Source organism: Haliaeetus leucocephalus, unplaced genomic scaffold, assembly GCF_000737465.1.
Source record: "Haliaeetus leucocephalus isolate CR32 unplaced genomic scaffold, Haliaeetus_leucocephalus-4.0 Scaffold730, whole genome shotgun sequence".
Taxonomy (NCBI): domain Eukaryota; kingdom Metazoa; phylum Chordata; class Aves; order Accipitriformes; family Accipitridae; genus Haliaeetus; species Haliaeetus leucocephalus.
In genome coordinates, this window is record NW_010973166.1 from 274,610 (window position 1) to 298,699 (window position 24,090).

The window sequence follows — 24,090 nt, forward strand, 5'->3', positions numbered from 1 at the left end:
AGCGACAGAGCAAAGGGGGCCCCTGGTACCCCCTTGCTGGGACTCTCTGGCCTCAGGGAGCAGAAAACCATCAGGATGAGCCTTCCCGGGGGTCCCGCTCGGGGCCGGGAGCGGGGCCGCGTCCGGGGGGGCTCTCACTCGCCCCCCAGCACGCGCGCTCGGCCGGGCCGCTCTGCCGCCCATCAAATGCTTCTCTGTGCAGAAAAAAAAGGTGATAATAATAAATGAAAGTCGACAGATTTTAATTTTTTTTTTGCACAAAGACTTTTTTTTTCTTTTTTTTTTTTTTTTTCCCCCCCCTTTCCGGTCGGTTTGGTTTTCTCCTTTTCCCCTGCATTTGGTTTTGGTTTTGTTTCATTCCCAGGCGTGGCGAAGAGCATGCATTGGAGAGGGGCAGGGCGGCGGCGAGGCTGGGGGGGAGCTGAGATGGGGCGGTGGGGGACGGGGGGCAGCTTCTAGCACTTGTCGTCTTCCTCGGTGTCGCTGAGCACGTCGATGCTGGCCCCGCACATCACGCCCTGCCCTGCCCCTCGCCTCCGCCGCCGGTAGTGCCCGTTGGGCATCTGCCAGCTGTGCCGCAGCGGCGGGGCCGAGCCGATGGTGTTGGAGCGGCCGAGGCTGGTGGCGACGGCCGCCTCGAAGGTGAGCGTCTCCTCCTCACCGCAGTCTGAGGCGTGCGAGTCGTCGTGCAGGGCCAGGTAGGGCTCCGAGATGTAACGCTGCGGGGTGGACTGTCGGCTCTGCTTCCCCGCCGGGGAGCTGGAAGACTCGGTCAGGCCGGCGGCGTTGGGCTCCAGGGTGGAGGAGAGGAGCGGAGACCCCCCCTCGCTCTCCTCGGCGGGCGGCGAGGTGTCTCCGGCGTGCCGCAGCATGGAGGCGTAGGAAAGGAGGGGACGCGGCTTGGGGGGCACCGGCGGGAGCTGGCGGCGGCCTCGCCGGGGGGTGCTGGTGTCCGAGATGGAGGGGATGGAGCTTTCGCTCAGGGAGCCCGTTCCCTGCAACGCACCGAGACACGCTGGGGAATACAGGGGCGACGGGCAGCGCCGTGCACCCACTCCCCCCCACCCTGAGCCTGGGCTCCCTGGAGCATCCTCCTGCTTGGATGAGACCCTGCCACAGCCTTGCCTGCCCCATCCCTGCCTCGGGGTCTGCTCCAGGGATGAGGATGGTATCTGCTCTTGGTCGTCAAAAGTAAAGAGCACCCGCAAACCTGCTGCGGTAAGAGCTAATGGCTCGCCAGCTGCTGGTCTCTATGGGCAGCATCTCTGTGGGCTTCAAGCACGCTCAAGCACTGGCATCTCCAGGCTTGTGTAGCTGGGACACCTCGACCTTGGCAGGGAGCGGCTGCCAGTGGTGAGAGGATCGGTGTGGAGATCCACCCCTCTCCCCAAATGCTCTGCAGGGTGCCTGAGCAGCCCCAACCTGCTCAGCTCACAGGGAACACGGAGGTGCCACCGTAGGGAGGAGAGACAGTGCAGAGCTCCTGGAGTTGGGGCTTATCTTCCCAGTTTTAGCAAGGAGCTTTTTCTACATCTCCCTTTGTGCTTAGGAAGGGTTTTTTGTCACCCACCTGCCTGTTGGGTGTCTGTGACCTGCCCTCGCTGGGTGACCGGGACTCACGCCGCCGCTCCGGCGAGTCGTCGTGCGCCTGGGGACTCCTCTCCTCCGAGTTGCAGCGGGAGATATCAGGGGACAGCAAGTGCTTGCGCTCTTTGGATCGGCCCCGCTCCCTGCCGCCCGAGCGATGCCCGTCGGACCGGTGGCCTACAGGACATCCCCATCAGTCCCCACCGTCCCCTCCTTAGGCGCTGGGGACACTCAGCTGGGGTTGTTTCTTTTGGCATTGGAGTGGGATGGGGCCACCCACCCTTGCTCACCCGAGTCAGCGTTGAGGCGCCGGGCGGAGAGCTGGAGCGAGGAGTGGTAGCTGCGCCGGCGGGACTTGTAGGTGTTGTCGCTGCTGCGCTCCATGGAGAACTCATCCAGCCAGGAACTGTTGGTGCGCTTGTCCCGGATGGTGGAAAACGATCGCCGCATCGAGCTGGTGTCTGTCACCACCTGCAAGCAACCCCGGCCAGCCGGGGAGCGAGTTAGCTCTGGGCAGGGCTGGGGGGGGACGGCGGTCAAGCAATGACTGGTTTCTCACTGGCATGCCAGCCTCCTGGATGGGGAGATTCAGGGTGGGGGATGGCCAGCCCAAGCACAGCCCCCCCCAGATAATCTCTGCACAAATCAGGGTGGGAGGAAAGTGGGGTTTAGCTTTTGTGCTTGTGAGCTCCCCTGCCCCAGCCAGCTGGGAACGGTGCTCCACAAGCAAAGCCAGCGACTGTGATTCAAACCAAGGCGCTGCGTGGCAGGGGAAGAGCAGCAGCACCCCGTCCCGCGTGTGGGGACACAGAGGGTACCAGGCCATCGGCCCCCACGCTGTCTCAGCAGCCCTCCCCACCTTGACAACAGGACTGGAGTGGAGCAAACGGAGACATCGAAGAAGAAATCATTGAGACAGGGGGGATCCTCCAGTGCCCCTCACTTGGTGTTTATTTTCCTGGCTGCTGCCACTTTTCCAGTGGCAGCACTGGTCCTCCTTGGTCCTCCTTTATTCCCGCATCCCATTCCCCGGCAGTCATTCCCTCTCTCCCCACTCATGCTGTTGTCTTATTGTCCCTCTTGTTTCCTATCTCCATTCCGTGCTTCTCCTTTTTACTTTCTCCCCTCCTTCTAGCTTGTCTTTTCACTTGTTTTGTGGAAAACATCACCCCCTCCTATATTTGCCTTTGCTTTATTCTAGCAGCTTTTTCCTCTGCAGCCTTGGGCCATTCTCCCTGCCTCCTCTCCTCACACTGTACCCTTTCTTCTCCCATCCTCTCCTTATGATCATCTCCCCTGCTGCCAAATGGTCAATAAAGCCCATGAGGCAAAGCCTCCCTTCCTCTTCACACCCCACCAAAGTGCAACAACATGTCACACCAGCACCCGGACCTCTGTGAGAAAGCAGACTCAGAGACTTCACAGAAAAACCGAACCCCATAAAAGCGTCTGTGTCTCGGTGGAGGCTGAGTACAAGACAGAACAACAGAGAAACCAGGCAGACAAACGAGGAGGTGAGATGTGGCCTGGGTTCCCCTGGACAGACGGAGAAGCGTGTGCGTTGGGACAACAGAAAAGGAAGGAAAAGGCATTTCATCACCTGGGAGATCATCTGACAGTCGGGCTGGGACTCCTCGGACCTCAGCCAGCACCTGAGGCTGGAGGAAAGGAGGGGTGTCCCATTGCGGGGGGACCCTGCAACCTCCCAGCATGGCCCTGCTCCACCGTGGACCTCCCACATGAGCCAGGAGATCGATTCCCCTGGTTGCTCTCTGCTACTGGTGTCCCCCATGTAGGGGAACAGCAGCTCTCCTACTTGTGCAGCATCCCAAAGATGGGGAGATGCTCCCGTATCGGGGCACTGGGGAAGCCGTGGGACTCGCTCAGTGCAGAGAGAAGCCCCAGTGTTACCTGGTAGGCTTTGCTTGGACCCAGCACCCGTGGGGGCTTTGCTTGGTTTTACCTGGGGATCCACAGTGAGACGAGGCATGGAGGACGCCCTCCCAGAGACAGCGTGGTCCTGAGTGTCCACGGGAAGGTAGCTGCCACGGTTAGAGGGCTGCACTCTTTGAAACTCCCTAACCTCTGGCTCCTGGAAATAAACACACAGCCAAGCTCTTGGGATGGGGTTGGAGCAGGGCAGCGCGCTGCTTCTGCCCCGTTTGCAGAGGACAGCCCTGTTTGCTAAACCGGGGGCAGAATTTAAGTGGGCCAGAAAGGGAGCCTAAAACATATCATCCATCATGTCGCCACTGAAAAATAATCTCCGATTCACAATCCATTGCAGGTGAGCCCAGATGTGGTGCTTCAGGCTTGCCTGATGGCCAATTCATCTTGCACCTTTTCAGTGGCAGTGGAAACCCTGCCTAGATCTGGTGATGCCCTGACTGCCCCGGCTTTAACTCTTTCTCCTTTTGCCAGAAGGGGACAAACGTATGCGATTTTTCTCTCTGACCCTGCTTTAAAGGATTTCTGGCCACATCCCCATTAAAAGAAAGCATGCCACCTGCGGCACCTTTGTGCTTTGGTTAATTCCCAATTTAGGGGACTCTTGTGTACAGGACGTGGTGTCAAGGAGATGGGCAGGGAGTGACCCTGGAGATCTGGTAGACGGTGACTTTATGGGGAGGGGGGAGTCTCATCTGCCACCTCCCCACCGGCAGGATGGTGCCATGGTCAGGGTGGCCGGGGCAGGGGACACCTGCCTGCGCAGTACACAGCTCACACAGAGTACTACAGACCCCAGGGACACGGACCGGGCTGGAGATGCACAGTGGTACAACACTGCATCCGACAAATGTCGGGGTGGTGTGCAAATGCACACACACAGACATGGAGAGATATATATAGATATGTATATATATATACACACACACACAGACAGACACTGCTGCTGCCGGCCGGCATGTGTGTGAGGCCGGAGGGGTGTGCTCCAGTTGGAGACAGTTTGACAACTCAGTTTGGGACTGGGGACACCAGCACTGACAACAAAATGAACATGAATCCGAAAACATCAGATACCATCACTCAGCATGGGGTAACCCACTGAAATGAGCGCTCAGTGGAAAAAAGAGCAGCCTGTGAAGAGAAGGATATTTTACTGCAGGACATCAGACCCCAGTCACAGCTCTTGCCCCAAAAGCACTTGCCACTGCCTGGCCCCACCGGCCAGGGCTGGTCCAGGGATGGCTGCGTCCCCAGTGCCCGGACAGCAGCGAGGGGCCAGAGCCCCAGCTGGGGGACACCTGGGGACGACTGTCCCCTGCTTTGGATCTGTGCATGACCCAGCAGCTGCCATCCCTCCGCTGTGCTTGCAGCGGGGCAGGGAGCAGCGTTTCACCACCATGCCTGCAGCCCCACTCCTCCCCGTGCCCACCAGCACCCCTGCTGGGACTGCAGGTGAGTGCCCGCCAGGCAGTGTGTGACTTTACCAGAGACTGGTGCTCCTGGAACTGCCCGTGGGCTGGATCCATGCACGCCAGCTGGAAGATCTCCTGGGGTGAGAGTGGGCTCAGCGAGGGGAACCCGCTCCGGCTGCTCCTGCAAAGATGGTCCAGCTTCAGGTAGGCCACAAGCCAGTTGCTGCCATCACTGGGCATCGCCTCTTCAGCGGCTCAGAGCTGGGGAGCCCCTGTGCTTGCCCCCCAGGCTGTTGAGACCCCCAGGGCAAACATCATGTTCCTTGGAGAGCTGAAGTTGTGCCCAGGCAGGAGAGGACACCAGTGCCCCAGGTCCCACGGCAGCAGGGGGACATCCCAAGTGCAGTGCCAGCAACTCCCACCATCTCATTCCCACCAGCCAGGGTGCTGGGATCCTCCATGGACCCTGTACCACCCAGGGACCCGCTGCTCAACTGCTCCCAGGGTTCAGGTCCATCCCAGACCCTCCTAGGTAAGAGAGTTTGCGCTTAGTGCTGGGATGGTCCTGCAAGAAGAGCATCCATGCAGACACCTGGCCATCCCCCTTAGTTGTTGCTGTTGGTGATGCTGACGCACACCAGCTACCTGGAATCCTGCAAAAGCTTTGTGCTGGGAGCTTTCTGCTCTGGACTGTGTTTCCCCTGCTCTCAGCAGCTCTTTAACCCTCTGTACATCCCAGTGCCAGCTCCAGAGAACAAAATGAGGGCTGCAGGAACAGAAAAGCGACAGGACCACCTCCCTTCTTCTCAGGGCAATACTCACAGGCCCGAGAGCGTGTCCTGCTGGAGGTAAGGCAGAGCCTTTGCGTTTGAGATGATTTCCTGTGGCAAGGAGGATGGCTCCATGCGCTGGAACATGGGGGCGTTTTTCTGTATTGAGGAAAGGAAGAACCTGAGCCTGTAGGAAACGCAGATGAACATCCAGTGCTTCTCCAACCAAGTCCCTGCCACTTGGGAAGGTGACAGCATGCTCATGTTCACTGTTGGGGGCTGAGGATGCACATACGTGCGCCTTGTATTCACCAAAGCCCAACCTGTACCACCATCCTCATCCCTCAGCTGCATCCCATGCGGCTGGCTGCACGTTTGGTTGGGACGTGGTAAGAAGCAGCGAGGGTGCTCTGAACAACCCCGTCCTGCCCACCGCATGCCCTTGCTGAGCCTCACCTGCTCCTCCAGCTGCTGCCGCTGCTTCTTCGCTTTGCTCTGCTTGTAGTAGTCCATGATCATCATGGCTGCATATATTTTGCCAACAGTCAGGTCAGAGGCTGAGAGCATAAGAGGGAACAAAGTGGGGACACTTGTGTGTTAACCAGTGCTGATCTCGGGATGAGCCTTGCTGTGGGATACTCTCATGACCTTCAAACTCTGTTCAGCACTCAGACACTCCACGTGGAGATAAAATGGATGGAGATAGCTTGAAAGCATCATCATAAACCACCAAGACACGTATCTTCATCACATCATCATATGTAATGGAGCAAGCGATGCTCAGCCTCCTGCCTTTTATGCTCCAGAGATGATTTACAGGAGACTCTGGGCTTGGCAGGAGTAGATCACTACAAACAGGGTCTTTTTCAAGAGGGTTCCCAAGCAGCTAGGCAGAGCAAGGCAGAAGCCAGCCTGTAGCAACACAACCCCTTTTCCCACTTCTCCCCTCAGCTGGGGATGGGTCTGACTGGTCCCCACCTCCCTTTGGGAAGAAGCTGCTGCAGGTATGATGGAAACCTGGCAGTGGTGACAGCCCCCACAGAGACTCACTTTTTGGCATGGGTACCAAAAGGTCAAGCATCTTCTGCGACAGGTGAGGCCAAATGGTCAGGATCTCCTTTTGAAGCTCAGAGTCTAACTGCTGCCAATCTGCACCACCTTGAACAGCGGGGGAAAAAAAATGGCCCACATACATCAAGACCTGGCACCAGGGTCCAGCTAAAAACACCCCTTTGCCATCTTGAAGTGATGTTCACAAGCAGCAACCATCTCTCTCTGGGCTGGGAGGGCCAGCTTGCATCAGCGAGCCTGGTCTCCTGCTCTCGCAGGGAAACTTTCCTACCATCCCTTCCATCCATATGTGCCTCCATCTCCCCATCCCCTGCCCTCCCACTCAAAGCTGCCATCTTCAAGCTTTGCCTTGGGTCCGTCTCTGCGGCTCCAATCCTACTCCAGCCCACACACACCTGCTGCTGCCCCACTTTCTCTTTTCTGGTGAGCAGATCATGTGCTGGTGAAAGAGCAGCTCCACTTGGTTGAAATCCTTAAATACTTGGTGATGCTGTGCAAGGAGAGCAGAGCTCTCTGGGCAGTGGTGAAGGGGCTTGCTGAGCTTAGGAAGACCCAGGCTCAAAGGGAACTGTCAACACATGTCAAGCGCAGGCACTCGAGCCTGAGGCAACTCTGCTGAGCTGTAGGAGACCCAGGTTCAAATCTCTGCTTTATCTAGAGGACCCTGAACCCAAGGAGCTGTGTCAGCACTGGGCTTTTGCCAATATCTTTCCCTGGGTTGGGTTTTCTTCCAACAGCTGAGCTGTTCCCAGGGGATGTTTTATTGAAAATGGCATGTATCTGCAGAAAGTTTTTGATCTGATCAATCAGAGCATTTCCAGCAACAACATCAAAGCAGGTTTTCCTGCTCTGAACATTTTATCTCCTTTGAGAGAGATATTTCTGTTCCCTGGCCTTAGGAAGCCCAGTACAAGTGATCTTTTCCCTCCTTGGTTTGGTTTTGTACATGGGGAGGAAGGAGAATTCTCTCTCTCCCCCTTTACACAGTGGACATCAAGCTGTTTCTGTTCTCTAGGAGCAGCTTCTAGTGGAAAACTGGCCACCTCTTCCCTAAAGAAATAGATTTTTTATAGAGAGCGGCCTGTTCAAGGTAATCGCTTCCATCCACATGCCAGGCTCTGGGCAGCCAACCTCAATTTGGCTGTGATGTCCTCAGCCTGCCCAAAAGATGGGTGCTGGTCACTCTGAAACCCGCCTGGCTCTGTCCCCTCAGTACCCCACCGACCTTACCTTTGGCAATTTTGATGTCCAAGGCTGTGCGTATCAGCGCCATCAAGGTGGAGGTAAAATGGACCGTCATGTCCTCAGCCACAGGCATGTTCATCAGCACCAGTCTCTGCGCAAGAGAGAGAAGAAAACAGCGGACGGAAAACAATATCGAAAAACACATCGACCAGGCTGGAGGAAAAGAAATTAAACATTAAACAAAAGGGAAAAATAAATAAAAATTAAAAAATAAAAAGCAACAAAGAGTGTCAAAACAGCACAGCCAAAAAAGAAGGGCAAGGATCACCCCCCCACCCCCCCGGCTCCTTCCACCCCAGGACACCGGCTCACTGCCTTCCAGGGCTCCTCCTGCACCCCAGGAACGGCCCCTGAGCCCCCTTCCCCATGGCACCGGGGCTGCCACAGCACCTCCCGGCACTTTTGGGAAGACACGCCTGATCCATCAGGGATGCGGGCATGGGGAATGCTCGGGAAGGGGAGAGGGGGCTCAGGTTTCCGTTCCCGGGTGGTTCGGCTTTCCAGCTCTCAACCCTTCCCACCTGGGGCAGGGGAGAGGAGGGTCCCTAACCTCCAGGGACTTCAGATTGGCTGGATTCCTCTAGCATGCTACATCCTGGCGCTCCCTTTTTGCGTCTTTCAGAGATGAAGTTTGCCAGCACATGCACAGGGTCCAAATTATCCAAGGGTGGGGAAGGGAAGGAGGGGTAGAAAAAGTGCAGAAGGAAAGAGAGAAGGGCAACCAAGGCAGGTTAGACACGCCATGCTCCTTCCCCACCCTGGGCAGGCGGGGTGCAAACTGAAGTGACCAGATCCACTTTCCAGAGAGTATATTTTGCTTTGTGAATACCTTGGGTCATCCCTTCCCTGCCCATTCCTTTTCACCCGGCTTCTCATGTCCTTTCCCTGCCTTCGAGCCTCCCTTTTTCTCCTGGAAAAGTGTGGTGGTGGATGTATGCATGCGTGAACAAATACTTGAGACCTGGAGAGGGGGGCAGTGCTTTTGCCAGTGTGCAGAAATCCCCACTTTGCTAGCCCTGAATGCTGCTGAAAGGGCTGCGGGCAGCAGCCCGTGGCTAAGAAAAGCTTCAGTTTGCTCCAGACCTGAGCAACACATTGCTCTGTAGCTCCAGGTCTCGTCCTAGCAGCTGCTGCCCTCGGCAAAGCCACGCAGCTCCCACCCCACGTCCTTCAGGGCTTCCCGTGCTCCTGCTCCATGCCTACACGCTGTGCCTGTGCTGTGAGCCGACTACCAGCCACCGCCGCAGGAGGAGCAAGGGGGTAAAACTCAGAGACATCTTTTGAAGGCACCTGGCTTTGCCTCGCACAAGCCAGCCTCGGGATAGCTTGTGCCGATGCGCCTGGCTCCTCACACGCTGCAGAGCCGCTCCTACAGAAGATGTCCTTGCTGCCCACCTGCTTCCCATCTCCATGGGCTTTAGCCCTGTTTCTGTGCTGGCCGGGACAAGGATGGGTCCAAGCCCAGAGGACAAGCTTGGGTCAGTGAGCTCCTAAGGACTTCTCACCTAATTGCTACAGGGTTGCTTCTCACCTCATCTTCTCCAACCCTCCCGCTTCCACACTATTGCTGACCCTGCCCCTCCTCTTCCACTGGGGTCTTCCACCCCAGAGCTCCCTGGGCTTGCGAGTGACCACGGCAGCGTCACATGCATGGGCAGTGGAGACCAGCCAGCGTGGCCAGGACTCTTCTGAGCACACCAGGCTCCTCAGGAGCGAGCTAAACACGTGTTGGATATCCCCAACGCCTCCCCGGCTCCCCCCAGCCCCACCTCCCGCAGCTCCCTTGAGCTCAGGCTCCTGCTCAGTTCTAGCCCCCGTAGAAGGAAGGGTTGATCTACCTTATAGGCCACTTTGGAAGGACATCTCTTGCCGAGGCCTAGCGGTGGTGACATAAGAGTCAGCATTTCATACATCTCAGTGTAATGGATTCGGCCACTGCTCATGAAGGGGGAAGGGGAGGGAGGGAGATGCAGAGAGAGAGGAGGCATTCCCAGAGAGCAGAAAAACATACAAACAAAAATAGTACAGGAAAACAGGAGAGAAAAAACAAACGGACAAACAGGAAAAGAACAGGAAACCCGTTAATCAAGGCAAATCATACATGAGAGACTGTCCTGATGTGGATTTATAGCACTGCTCACACAGACCCAGGAATGCTGGCAGAAAGCAACTCACCCCTCTCCTCTCTGCTGCTGGCCTCAAGCGCCTGCCTAGCTAGCAGTCTGGGAGTCCTCTGGTCTCGACCCCTTTCCTAAAGCCCTCCAGCAGCCCCCAGCTTGTCCCACAGGTTCCAGGGCTGTGTGCGAGTGGTATAAATCAGATACACGGCACTCAAGCCATGGGTTATTTGAGATAACGGTGGTTTGCACCACAGTGCTCTGTGGCCTCCGTAGCGTCTTCCCTCCCGGGGCGGGGCGGGGGGGGCCTGGGTATTGCTTTGCATTGCCACCTAACCCATAGCCTGAAGGCTGTGTATCCCCAGCTCATAAGGTCTATGCAATTGGGAGGCAGCATCTTGCATAGAAGGCAGTGGGCCAGGGTCACTTGTCAAAGGAAGATGCCCAGTTGCTTCCGTCTGGCTCTGCGGATGGACCACTTTCCCACCATGCACCAGTGCAAAAGGCATGCTGAATTGGCTGAAAAAATAAAACCGGGAGGAAAAGTTGTACATGCCATGCTCCCGCCCTGGCTCTCTCCCACATGCGGCTGCAAGTTCCACCAGGTTGGAGTTTAAAGAGTCTCAGCAGAGGCAGCTGTTTGGGCCTTCCAACATTGGGGTTCGTTTGGGTTTCCCAAGGGAGGCAGCTAGGATGGAATCCCCACCTCGCGCTCCTCTGCTCTGTAAGGACCTGCCTAGGATTGCTGCGGTGAGGAACGCTACCAAAAATGGGCCACCTGATGACGCCTTGAGCCCTCTGCCAGGCTGAGATATTTGGGCTGCATCTCCCTCTCTGCACATCCAGGAGGCCGCTCAAGTACATCTCCCAGGGATCCTGGGCTTGGCCACCTCTTCTTCCCCTCGTGCCAGGCTTCTGTCCTGCACTGCAACGTTCAGGATGGTTAATGGGAAAGGGCAACCTCACAACAGCAAAGGCATCGACCCTTACAGCTGGGCTGGGAGGATGCTGCTGGAGCGGAACCCGTCTCAGCTGGGATGGCCTGGGAGAGAGGGCACTGCTGAAAAATTAAGCACTGCCCACGGGATTTTGGCCTCTTTCCTAACCATGCGCTCAGAGCAGTGTAGAAAGGGGAGAACAAGGTATATCTCCTCTTCTCAGGGGGTACCACTGGTTTGGAAGCAGACCCCTGGCCAAAGCGGCCCCCACCAAGATAAGTCCTGACATTTCAGATGTGAACTACAGATGGTGACGACCTGCAACAGGAGCTGTTTGGGGTGCAGGCACAGAACAGGCTGGGCAAGACATCCCCTTTGAGACCTGACACACCCAAATAGGTTGGAAAGAGGATTGATAACACTGGAGACTATTGAGTGGGATGATCAAGAAGAAATATCCAGGTTCAGGAGTCCATAAGCAGTGTCTTGGCAGAGCTGGATGTGCACTGACTCGAGGTGTCTGATGGGGAGAAGTTGACTTCAAAATTTTCATGCTCAAGAACTTTGTGCAAAAAGGAAGCAAGATGGTGATCTTCCACCCACCCTTCCTGGCAGGGGGGATTTTAGTGTACCCAGCACACACAAACACTGTCCTTCATACAGAGATTCTCTGCACAATGAAGGAGGAATGGATTCCCACGAAAGGAAGAGTTTGCATCAGTAACCAAGAAGGACCGCATGAGAACTGTGCTGTTCTCACAGACAGAACACACACTTTGCTGCTTCTCAGAGCAGAGATCTCAAAGTGTTTTGAGCAGCACAGCAGTGCCCAGAAGCCACATCTACATGGAGTGAAGCACGGGAAGGCACATGCAATGTCATCCCTCCAAACAGGATGGCTCCCAAGAGCTGGTCCCAGCACAGGCACATCCTTGATGGGAGATCTGGCCATCTGTCTTGTGTCTGGATGGAGGTGTGCCCTGTGGCTATGGCACAGGGTGGCCTGTAAAACCGCCAGGCAGTAATGGCTCGGTCCTGGTGCTCTGAGAGAACCCTGTGAGTAATGGAGGAGGAAATCTGGGGCACATCTGTCCTCCTGTGGTTAGGAAATAAGTACTGTGCCGTACCAGGCTCTTAGGAACAGAGCACCAGAACAGCAAGTGATGTGAGAGTAGATCCAGTAATAGGAGATGTTCACAGCGACATGAATGTCTCTGGAGCATTCGCCTGACCCATGACCATCTCAAAGGCTACTTTTAGGGGGCAAACGCAATGCCACCTCCTTGGCTCACTTTTGCATGACTGCCAGAAGCAGATGTGTTGAAGAAAGGCAGAGATAGCCCCAAGGAGTGGAGCTGGCTGCCAGGATGCAGTCCCAGCAAGATATGATTACAAGACCTGCTCTCCCCAGCATAAGGGCAGAGCTTGCTGGACTTCCACGTGAAGTCTTCCTGCATGAATGCCCTTTTGTTAGTCCCCCTGTGGATGGCCTAGCAGGTATGCTTCCGTACCATGCTGCACCCCTGTGCAGCATCCCGAATTTGCCCAAGCACCAGCTTTTCTAGAGCAGGCTGTCCACCGCTCCATAAACATGTTGGTGTTTGTTTCTGCAAGTCATCGTTGTGGCATTGCCTGGCAGGATAGGGGTGTGGGGTCCAGGAAGCTGAACCTGTGCACTGTGATGTGCAGGGCAGGCTCACCAAACTGAAAGGTGAGCAAGTTGGATTGGCATTTTGGGATCTGGACCATGGTGGCAAGATGCAATGACCACGTGGGTTTTCTTTCTTCATCAGTTGCCTTTTGGGAATTGTTCCAGGGCAGTAGGAATCCCTGAAAATCTCTCATGTCCTTGAAATACCCCATGCACAGGGAGGAGGAGAGTGAGGTAACACAGGGAAGAGATGGGAATGTTCTCCCTCACATGACAACAGAAGCTGGTCTCACTCTGCCTCCACCTCTCCTCACGTTTATCCATCTTCACTGCTGTGTCCATCCCACAGAGTCAGCATAAAGCCCAGACTGCTGCAGAGCTCCCTCTTCCCAGGAAGCATTACAGGTACCCTTCTGAGCACTGGGTGATCCAGCTTAGGAGAGCAGCATTTGCCAGTGAAGCCCTGACATCAATCGAGAAAGGCTAGAAATTCCTCCTGAAGGTGTCTTCTGTCTGCAGGGACCTGAGCAAGTGTCCTCAGCAAAGCTGCCATCCTTTGCTAGGCATGCAACAGAGAAGAGTGGAAAGACTGCAAGGAGCCCCTCCTTGAACAGATGAGCCATCTGAGATTCTTGCAAGAAATCTCCTATCCCTAAATACCTCTTCATAAATGAGATGACTGAGCATCCAGGCCTTGTCTTGCTTCCTCTGCTTTACTGCTGGTGGTCTACTTCAAGATTTCAAATGTGTGCATCATCCCCACAACCAGCTGTGGAGGGTGACAGACCCGTTCCAGGGATGCTGGCTGGAAGAAGTATCTCTGACGTGGCGAGAAGGATGTGGTAGCTACACCATGCTGCACCAAGGAACCCTCTTCCTCTGCAGAACCAAGATCAAGGACTGGGGGCATCTGAGCTTCCCTCATACATCTCCTCAGATGCTGTGAGGGATGCAGAGGGAAGAGCAAGTTCTGTGGTTCATCCTTCCATGCCATGGACACAGACATAGGCATCATGGCACCTCGGAGAAGGCAGCAGGTGCACGATTTTGCTCAACTGTCAACCCAAAATAAAATTAAAAAACCCCCGTGCAAGTCAGAGAGACACAAGGAGGCCAAATCGCTGCCATGGACTCACGGTCAGCAGCCGGGACCTTGGCTCAAGCGGAAGGAAAGGAGCTGTTGAGCTCCAGAGATGTGCCCAGGTGCCACCACCTCCCAAACAGGTCCAGCAAGCTAAGGGCAAGACTAGCAAGAGTCCTGCTCCCCAGAGACATGGCCATGTGTCCTCCAAGTGCCACAGTTGAGGAAGAGTCTCTTGGGTACAGCACAGCGTCGCCCAGGAAGAGGGGTCACCCTGGCCTCCCCTCAGTCCTCACTCTCCAAAACAACAGCAAAGCCCCCAGTATCCTCCTGCCTTTGCTCCCCCCTTCCCTCCCCAGGAGCAAACCACACCTAAGCCCCCCAAAAAACTCCTGCTCCCACGTGAGGGCACTCTGAGAACCCACGCAGGGATGGTGGTATTTGGCCCAGCACTCTTCAGGGGCTCTCTGCACCAATGGAGCTGGGGCAGGGGGCTGGCTGGGGGACGCAATTTGTTGAAACCCACCCCAGGAGGCTCTGAGCCCCCTCCCTGGCCCCACTCATGCCTCCCCTCGAGGGGGACAGCTGCTGGCTCTGGGAGGCCGCGGACCTCTTTAAACTCGAAGGAAAGCAACGTCAGGGTTCCCTCGGGAGGCGCGGTGGCGGTGGAGCGAGGGGAAGGAGGGGTGGATGGTGCGTCCCGTGGCCAGGTTGTGGCGGAGGACTGGGAGGCAAACCTTGCACGCCACCCTGTAGGGGCAGTTCTCTCCTAGGCCCAGAGGAGGCGAGATCACCCGTACTAATTTGTACATATCCTTATACGAGATCCTGCCGCTGCAAAGGAAGCACAGGTGGGTTAATAGGACACTGAGAGGGTGGAGGGGAGGATGGAGAGCTTAACCAGAGGATGCTGGGACCATCTGTGGGGCAAGAGCCCTGGGGGTGCACAGCTCTTCTTCTGGCTCTGTCAGACCCAGAGAGGGGAAAGCTGTGAGCATCAGCTACTGCCTTCTCCACCATAAGTCAGCTCATACCTCCTCACACTGACCCATCTTGACGCTGGAGAAGGACAGTTTTGGCAGTGAACACCACCCCATCACCCTTCCTCATCGTGCCCCTGGCCGCCTATGCCTGGTGGGAGAGGGCTGGAATTTCAGATGGGGTGAGCCTGCAGCTTGGTTGGGTTCTAGCCACCACGAGCCCTTTTGATGGAGTTGTGACCCATCACACCACCAGAGAGCCTGCCCTCACATGGCCAACTCTCTGGTCCTCACAAGGTCCCAGAGAGGTTGGCAGCCGAGTCACTTGTATCTCCAATATCTGGGGAACCTGAGACGGGGAGAGATAATGTGACCAGCTGGTGACTGGTGGCTGTGGCACTAGCACCTAGGTCTTTTGCGGTCCAGTCTTGTGCTCTGACCACCAGACCATGCTCTGCCAAGGGTACACATTATTAGAAGCAAACCCTCCCACACACACACCCCTTCTCGCCCACAGAAGCACATCTCCCCAGACCAGGGTGCAGTCATCACAGGATACGGCCCATATCCCTCCTGCACCGGCTGAAATAACAAAGCAGTTGAGGCGGAGAGCTGGCAGGAGAGGGTGCAGGGGCCATCAGATGCTGAGCTCCCCACTCCGCTCCAGACCAGAGCCCTTTGGGAAGCAGGACCGTGTGGGGTGGAAGTGCTGAGGTGCAGCATGCTGCAGCCTCCTGGGCATCCTTAGACAAGCCTGGAGGGAAACCACGCGAGGAGGCAAAGAACAGCGTTACCATCCTACCCGGTGCTTTTGCCTCTGGTTTCTCCTTGCTCTTCTCCCATCCCCTCTCCATCGCTGTCCAGAGCTAACCCAACCATCTTGGCAAAACCCATCCCCAAGCCCCCCCCGCTGCTGGGCGGTCTCCCCACGAGACCTTCACGTGATGGTCCCGGTGTCAGGATGCAGAACTGCTGTCCTACTCAGGTGGTGGGACCCGTTCAGATGTACTCACCCATTCCTCACCCAGCAACAGGGGCTGGGACTGCCCCCACAGGCCCAGCACCACCGGCTCCTGCGCATGTCCCCTAACCACTGGCTACATATCATGATGAAAGAGCATGGCTTGCTCAGAAATCAGAGGGGTACATGGCATTGATAGGACAGTTCAGGCATGCTTTTTCAGTGACTGTCCCAGGCCACCAACACGGGGGGGCAAGAGTGAATGAAGTGCCTGGTGTGAAGAAATCCTTCCCAAAAGCCATGGGTGAGAAGCCCCACACCAAGCAGCTGGATGTTTCACTGCTCTCGCCTCCTCTCCCTTCTCTAGTTGTCCATCAGGATATCTACTCACCGTACTGACCTCTCCCCCTTGCACAAGGCACAGTTGCCCACTAACAAGCAAACCCACCTGCCCACGGGGACCTTGCACAGCAGCAAGAGTGCTGGAGGAGGCCACGTGGGGAGGAACCTGGCCAGCACTGAGCTGCACAGGGTTGGACAGAAATGGTGGAGGAACTTATGCCAGGAGCTGATGATATTAGGCATAAAAAAAAAATCTTGGCTAGAGCTGGTCTCTTGAGGGGCAGGACATTAGCAGTGGACGCAAACTCTCTCCAAAGGGAGCATGTGTGGCTGCCAAGGGCTCTCAAGCTAAGATCACCCACACTCCCAGGCACAGCGGTGGTGGGTCGTGGCTCCAAAGAGGCTGTCGCTGGGCTGGGGGAGGAGGAAGGGGCCACACAAGGCACCCTCGCGGTGCTGGGCCTGAGTGGAAGGCAAACATGCTCCCAGAGCTGCTGAGGGCTCCACACTGCCCTAGGGATGCTCCAGACCATTCTGGGAGGAGTGGCAGAGAACAAGTCCTCTGCAGCAGCAGCAGCAGGAGCAGAGCCAAAGCCCGGCCACCCAGGGTATGCACGACCGCTTTGAACCCATCCCATTGCTGGGAACAGGCTGCTGCCTGGAAATGGGCGCCCTGTTCACTGGGGTCCTCATCAGCAAGGGCATGAGTGCAGGAAACAAAGTCCTCCCGTCTCTAGAGGGGTGAGCAGGCTGGCCAGCGTAAGAACATAATTCCCCAAACCCATTAAGACCCACCATATGTGACTTGGCAGAAGCCCAGCAGATCCCCAGCATCTCCCCATTGCTGGGAACAAGCCATGCTCAGCCCTGCTCTGACAGGGAGCTGTGGGTGCTGGGGACCAGGCGACAGAGCCTGTCTCAGGGCAGAGGCACCCAGCTGGTGCATGGGGACAGGGAAGGAGGCTGAGAGAGACCTGCCCACTGGCCGGGAAGGAGAGGAAGAGCAGGAACGTCCAGGACTCAGGATAAACACCATGGCAAACCGTGAACATCACCTAAGATGCCTGTGCCACCAGGCTCTGTAGGAACCAGCTGCTGCCCTTGTAACGACTGCAAGCGAGAGCAGCCCGTCCTTGACTGTCCTGGCATTGCAGCTGGTTTTCAATAGCAGAACAGAGAGACGCCTGTTTAAAACCAGCTCTGAGAGGTTGCTCAGGAGAGAAGGAGCTGGCTACATACCACGCTGCTCTGTCATACTCTGCCCAGATCCGGACAAACTCATCTAGATGGTGAGGTCCCAGGATGGAGGAATCCCGAGTCAGGTATTCAAAATTGTCCATGATGACTGCCACGAACAGGTTGAGCATCTAAATGAAAGGGAAAAAGGCAGAGAGAAAGGAAAGTAGAGGGAAAGAGAGCAGAGAAGGGAAGGGAGAGAGAGAAGGAAGGGTAGTCGTGGGAAGATGGCTGATGACCCTATGGCAGGGGTACAGGTTGGGGGGACTGATGGGAGGGATGCCCAGGTCTCTCAGGGAGGAGGAACTCACCAAGAAAGAGCAGAAGAAGATGAAGGAAACGAAGTAAACGTAGGCCAGGTCAGTGCCACAGCGCTCGTTCTCATTCTGCCCGGACGTCGCTGTAGTGTCCGGCTCACAGCCTTTGCCCTCCAGGCAGGACAGCATGATCTCCTGCCATGCCTCTCCAGTGGCACTCCTGCGCCCAACACAGCCACACTCAGCAGCTCGTGGTTGCACGGGATGGAGCCGGGCTAGGATGCCCCCAGGAGAAACCTCACAAGAAGCTGTGCAACCCCCTACCCAAATTAAGCACATCTCCAGCATGCAGAGGAGCAAGACACTGGGTGAGCAGCGACCAGGCTGGACCCACACAAGTGCAGCCATGCCAGGGTGTAGCTCTTGGCACATGGGGCCAACTTCCCCCAGACAGCTGGTCCAAAGAGCTGGGAGACAGATGTCCTTTTGGGGTCAAGGTGGGGGAAAAAAGGGGGTTCCTGAGCTCTTGTGGCCATGTGTTGCCCAGCTGCTCTCTAGCGCCAAAACCTGACCTCCACCAAAAGCCTGTGGCGAGAACCTGCCCAGCCTGGTTCCTGGCATGCCTGCAACCAAAAACGCTGCCAAAGGCGTTTTTTATGGTTACTTACCTGAAGAGGAGCATGAGGGAACCCAGGAAGCTGCGGAAGTTGTTGTGCCGATTAATGTGGCTTTCCTCATCTAGTTTGATATTGCCAAAAACCTATGGGAGGGAGAAAAAAGTCTCAGTTATTCAGGGAAGAGCTCAGTGGTTGGGGAAGTGGCTGCATGTTCACCTCGGCTCACAGGCACAAACCCCTGTGCCGCAGGGACCGATCTTGCCCGAGGTCCCTCACTCTCAGCGCAGCCAGCCCCCAAAGCAGCTGACGTCCCCCCTCTCTGTGCAATCCCCCATGAAAAAGCACCCCAGCATGGCAAGGAGCTGGCTCTGAGCAGCCATTGGGGAAGGAGACTCTCCTCTCCTCAGGAAGGATTTGCAGGGGGCAGCAAAGGCTGCGAGAGGCTGAGCTGCCATGGAAACAGGAGCACAGAGGACCTGGGACCAACCGAGTCCAACCGCTCCACATCCATTCCTCTGCTGTGGTACGGGCAGCATCCGAGCACTGCACGGCACCCAGTGGTCCCGAGCATGCTGGAGGCACAGGGACAAGTCGCACCACCCTGGGTGGGTGCTTGGTCACATTCCTGGAAACTCCCGGGAGCTTTTCCCTTGGTGGAGAAACGCTCCATGATGCCGAGGTCAGGCACAGCAGTACAACCAGGGTGGGGAAGGGCACAGTGAGGGAGGGACAGACCGACCGCTAATCCACGACGGACAGCCAGACACCTGGGACTACTGTCCCCAGGGCCGAAAGAGGCAACGAAGCCCCAAACGTGGACAATATCCTAATAATGACCCACAGCCAAGGCCATGGCAGGACATAATGAATGCTCGTAAAGTACCTCGAATAGGAAAAATGTGCTGTTATTACTGTTGAATATTTATTCCACTTTCCGTGAACCTAAAAATACACTAACTGCAGAGTATTTTTTCCCTGTACAGGTTTTTTGGAATGTGTAATTGTAGAATATTTTCTGCCTCCAGCTATTTTGCTCAAATAACGCCTACAGACTTTACTGCTTGGGGATTTGTTCACAATGGTGTTAAAAAAAAAATAAAATAAATCAAATACTACCACACAGCAGGGAGGGGGGCTGAGTCAGTTGGCGGTTGTTTAGCGTGGAGAACACCTGGAGCCGGTGCTGAGGTGTGTAGGACAGAGCGGCCAAAACCAGCCACAGGACTCTCGGGGAGGGAGAGAGGGGGTGGAAGAGACTAAACACGAGCGCTGCCAAGCAGCCCGACTGGGGGGCCACTGCACTGCCTGCTGCCTCCCCAAAATCTGCCTGTCCTGGTGGCACACGTCAGGCAACGGCATAGGGTACTGTGGCAGCTCGCTCATTGGGCAGCTCCAGATCCCAAGCATTCATCGTCGAAGATGCTTTGTCAGATCTTCAGCGTGGGATTTAGTCATCGCAGAACCGAGCCAGCCCTGCGGCACATGTGGAGCTGAGGGTGTTAGCTCACGTGCTTCTTATTTACCAGCTGGAGCCTGGAAAGCTCACTTTTCCCATGCTCTGCAGACCTCCCACCATCTGGTAGGTCATTGCAGGTTCCTAAGTACGAGAGCCCAAGCAGACCATCAGCAGCACGACTATAACATAAACCCTCTGCAGAGGGACAAGGTGGACGGTGGGCTGGATCACCGCTGTGATCCAGCCATTTGGATTGGGAAGGCAGAAGGCTGCTCACCAGGTCCCTCAGGCATGAAATCAGTCTCTGGGGACTGCTAGGGATTTGGAGATAGGGTGTAATTTCTAAATGAAGGGGTGACGATTTGAAAGTGGCTGCCACACAGGATGCCCAACTGAGTCCCCACGGCCACATCTCTAAGGGCACAAGTTGGGAAGGCAGTTGTGGAGCTTGACTGGACAAGCCCGTGGCAGGCCCCCCAGGACATGCGGCTCTGCAGCTGCCAAACAAGCTGTTCCACCCTCGGGACCTTCTGGAACACCGTGACGGAGTGAAGCAATGACAGGCAGGCACAAGGCTGGCTGCTGTGCATAATGCTGAGGACGTGCTGGTCCAGCCTGTCCACACCAGAGGGATGCACATGGAGATGTCTGTGCTCACCTGCATCCCAATGATCGCGTAGATGAAGAAAAGCATGGCGATCAAGAGGCAGACGTAGGGGAGGGCCTGCAAGAGAAGCAGATGAGTCATCTCATTTAGCACAGGTCCAGCTCCAGAGGAGTACAAAAAGCACAGCGATCAGGTAAGCTGTGCCGATCCGTCTCTCCTGCAAGCAGCAAGACCTTGGGAACAGCCTGCATTTGGGAGCAGCACCCCAGCACCGTGGCCTGGGAGGAGACCAGGGCGCATGTGTCTTACCTTGAAGGACTGCACGAACGTCCAGAGCAGGATGCGGATGGTGTAACCCTGGCGCAGCAGCTTGATGAGCCGAGCAGCCCGGAAGAGCTTCAGGAAGCTCATGTTGAAGCTGCTGGTGTTCACCAGCTGGGAGGAGATGAGAAGGTCAGAGGGAGGCGGGAGCCCCCCACCCCGCAGCGGTACGTCCCGCTGCTCCCAGCCCCTGCTTCACCTTGGTGTCCGTCAGGATGATCTCCGTAATGCTGCCAATGACGGTGATGAAGTCAAAGATGTTCCAGGTGTCCCGGAAATAATTCTGCAAAAGCAAGGAGAGAGGGAACATGGAACTGAGCTCAGGGATGGCAGGTCTGAAGGGCACTGGGCCACGGGCCAAGGCTGCTCATGGATGGTGGCAGCAGAGACCTTGCCGCCCATTTGTATGCAGCCACGGTCAGGAGCACCGTCCTGCGTCTGAGACGGTGACAGACGTAAGCGTGTCTGCAGTGAGCAGCTTCTCCTGGGAGATGACTCATGCATCCAACAGGCCACCCTGGTGAACAGGAGCAGGAGAAGTGGCCACAGGCAGCCCTGGTCAGGCTACAACAGCTCATCATGCCGACCCTCACACCCATGAGGCTGCTTTGCCCTCCTCTTTGTGGGCACCCGGACCCACCTCAGCCCCGGCTGTTTGTGCAGCAGCTGCTGCAAGACCGGACTTGACCATGGCTGGTGCCACTGGGAGTGGGAAGGGTGGCTAGAAACCCTCCTGCTAGTGGACCTCATCTCCCAGTTTGGGTTAGAAACAGGAAAGAAACTATAAAAGAGCAAATCTGGCAGTTGCTTATAAGCAGCAAAGAGTAGCTGAAGAAAAGGCAATCCGTGGCTTCAAATCTTAAATGAGCAGCTGGGGACTTGAGGACTGTGAATTAGGCAGCGAGGTCTCACCGCTGGTCAGGTCTGGTCCGACTGCTACAGCCCAAGGACAGCAATGCACTAGCATCTCATGGCTCCCAGGGACAAGGGACTGCAGCCACCAGCATGATTGCAGCAGCAGTTGGCTTTAGTGGAGCGGCAGCACAGCCCTTACATGGTCGAAGCACCAGAGTACCGTAGAAACATGGCAAAAAGTAAAGGAACAGTATGGCTTCCACCACCAGCATACAGCAGTGGGAAGTTTAATGAGAACCAAAGGAGAGATTCCAATCTAAAAGCAGCTCTCAGGCTGGGACCCGAAATAAATAGCAACAACCTCACATTATTAACACGTTCCCTCTGTGATTTGTGTGCTGCCAACATCCAAATTAACACCTTCGTCAAGAACAGGAGCAGTCACTCACCAGGAAGCCAAAAGCGATGATCTTGAGGACGCACTCCAAGGAGAACACCATGGTGAACGCGATGTTCAGGTACTTCAGGGCCAGTTCGTAAGTGTATGGAGCAGAGTAGTACTGATGGACAGAGAAAGATATTGCTAGCCAGGAGGGGGCCTGCCAGACTCTTGGCTGATGAATGTCCCCAGGAAGACTTGCGATGGTCCATGTTCCTTGCCCTAGGTGCCTCAAGACCATCTCCCCCTTTCCCTCTCCACCCCTCTCCCAGGACAGCTGTCACTCCTTCTAAGAAGGAAGCACAGAGTAAATCCAGATCTTTCTGCAGTAGTTAAGAGGTTCAGATTGTTTAGGCCAATTTGTTTAGGGAAGATCTCACCTCCAGTTTGGGGCATGTGGTGTTTCAAGCAACTATGCCAAGGGAATACATGCTCAGACTCTGTCTCAAAGCATCTCCTAGAAACAACCAAAATACCCCCTGGTCCCATCCTGACCGATCTCCTTCTCCCCACTGCCCCAAGCAGGACAGGCTCACTCTGACCGGCTCACCTTCATCATCAGCACCACGGTGTTCAACGCTATCATGGCCATGATGGTGTACTCGAAGGATGGGGAGACCACAAAGTGCCAGACCCGGTACTGGAAGGTGTGCCGGTTCTGGGGCATGTACCGTGTGAGGGGTTTGGCGCTGATGGCAAAGTCAATACAGGCTCTCTGGAATAAAACAAGTGCATCAGATCCTGGCCGATGGTAATGTGGGGGACGGTGGCTGCCACACTTCTTTCCTTCATGGGGTGGGCAGGCAGGTGGCTCACAGGTTTCTTACACCTTTTCAACATCTAGGTTGCTCCTAGCTCCCAAACTGCAGAAAACCCATGGAAATGTCCTCTTTCCCCCTCCCCAGACTGTACCTCATTCTTCTCCAGACTGCACTCCTCCATCATTTTGTCTCCTTGCTCTTGGAACGTAATGATGATGAGAGCCACAAAAATGTTGACGAAGAAGAAAGGGAAGACCACAAAATAGACAACATAAAAAATGGACATCTCCATGCGGTTGCTGCGGCTGGGCCCGCGGTCCTCCTCCGTCACATCCACCGAATGCTGCAGCACCCTGTGGGCAGACAGGTGAAGAAAAGCAACCAGAGATATGCCCATCAGGACTGCCACCACACAGCACTTCTCAAGGGACCCACTTTGTACAGCCAGCTCTGTCTGTCCACAGGTGTAACAATGATAAGATAAACCTCTGTCTTAATCTGCTTTACAAGGACAACCCTTCTAAGTTGCCACAGCTTGTTTTACGGTGCTTTGCCTGCGCCCTGATGGAAAATACATTTTCCAGTGCTCCACATACAGAGAAAAAATTGCCCAAGCTCACATGAGCATGAACAAAGGGCTAGTCCTATGGTCATCTCTAAACTTGAGCTAAGATATGCCTCAAGGCCACACAGGAGAAGGGATTATCCATCATTCACTCCCTAAGGAAGAAGCTAACCCCAGCCACGGTCCCAGCATCATATGGGGGCTAAACCTCTTTTGTTCTGACAGAATTTCTTGTCCTTCCCCTCCTCCTCCCTACCCAGCAGTTTCTCTCTCAGCTCTGCCTGGCTGTAGCCAGTTATTAACCCAACCACCCCAATGGGGACATGCCCACCCTAATTCAAGGGGGATGGATGGAGCAGAATACTCACTGGGGCCAACCCTCGCCAGTGGAGACTGTGAACAGGGTGAGCAAAGCCCAGATGATATTGTCGTAGTGAAACTCATGGCGTTTCCATTCCCGGCACTTCACTTCCATCTTGTTCTTCTCGTGGTCCACGTAGTTCCCTCTGCAAGGTTGAGAGACAGCAGGAGACAGCAGTGACCTTTTTTTTTCACTGCCAGACCATGGGACAGTGGTTTTAAACCCTGGGGGCAGCGTGTGTGTGTGGTGGCGGGGAGCACCTCTCCTCCTGCAGTGCTGGAGGGAGAAATAGGGAGAAGCTGGGTAACAACTGGGAGGAGGGAGAGAAGGGGAAAGCAAAAGGTAAGAGAGAAGGAGGAAAGAGAACAGGAGCAAAATGCAGGGCTCTGCATCCCGCACCCCATGCAAAGATGCACAGTGCTGACACAGCAATGGGGACAGGACTCAGCCCATGCCGTCCACCCCAAGAGACTACAGCCAAGAGTGAGTCATGACCAAGGACTTAACTGGGAA

General features: G+C 55.6%; 1 protein-coding gene across 1 annotated transcript in view; it reads right to left on the reverse strand.

The window, feature by feature from the left end:
• Positions 1-455: 455 nt before the first annotated feature.
• Positions 456-24,090, reverse strand: part of CACNA1E (calcium channel, voltage-dependent, R type, alpha 1E subunit) — a 171,774-nt gene continuing 148,139 nt past the window's right edge. Inside the window, exons 31-50 of the mRNA XM_010580622.1 lie at positions 23,585-23,722; positions 22,803-23,004; positions 22,441-22,605; positions 21,901-22,011; positions 20,796-20,879; positions 20,585-20,710; positions 20,327-20,392; positions 18,264-18,355; positions 17,650-17,815; positions 17,342-17,469; positions 9,871-9,967; positions 8,018-8,123; positions 6,767-6,874; positions 6,173-6,273; positions 5,769-5,875; positions 5,019-5,127; positions 3,551-3,679; positions 1,878-2,058; positions 1,571-1,764; positions 456-995 (exon numbers count right to left, since the gene is read on the reverse strand). Coding sequence (XP_010578924.1) covers positions 456-995; positions 1,571-1,764; positions 1,878-2,058; positions 3,551-3,679; positions 5,019-5,127; positions 5,769-5,875; positions 6,173-6,273; positions 6,767-6,874; positions 8,018-8,123; positions 9,871-9,967; positions 17,342-17,469; positions 17,650-17,815; positions 18,264-18,355; positions 20,327-20,392; positions 20,585-20,710; positions 20,796-20,879; positions 21,901-22,011; positions 22,441-22,605; positions 22,803-23,004; positions 23,585-23,722 — 2,950 coding nt within the window. The remainder of the gene's footprint in view (positions 996-1,570; positions 1,765-1,877; positions 2,059-3,550; positions 3,680-5,018; positions 5,128-5,768; positions 5,876-6,172; positions 6,274-6,766; positions 6,875-8,017; positions 8,124-9,870; positions 9,968-17,341; positions 17,470-17,649; positions 17,816-18,263; positions 18,356-20,326; positions 20,393-20,584; positions 20,711-20,795; positions 20,880-21,900; positions 22,012-22,440; positions 22,606-22,802; positions 23,005-23,584; positions 23,723-24,090) is intronic.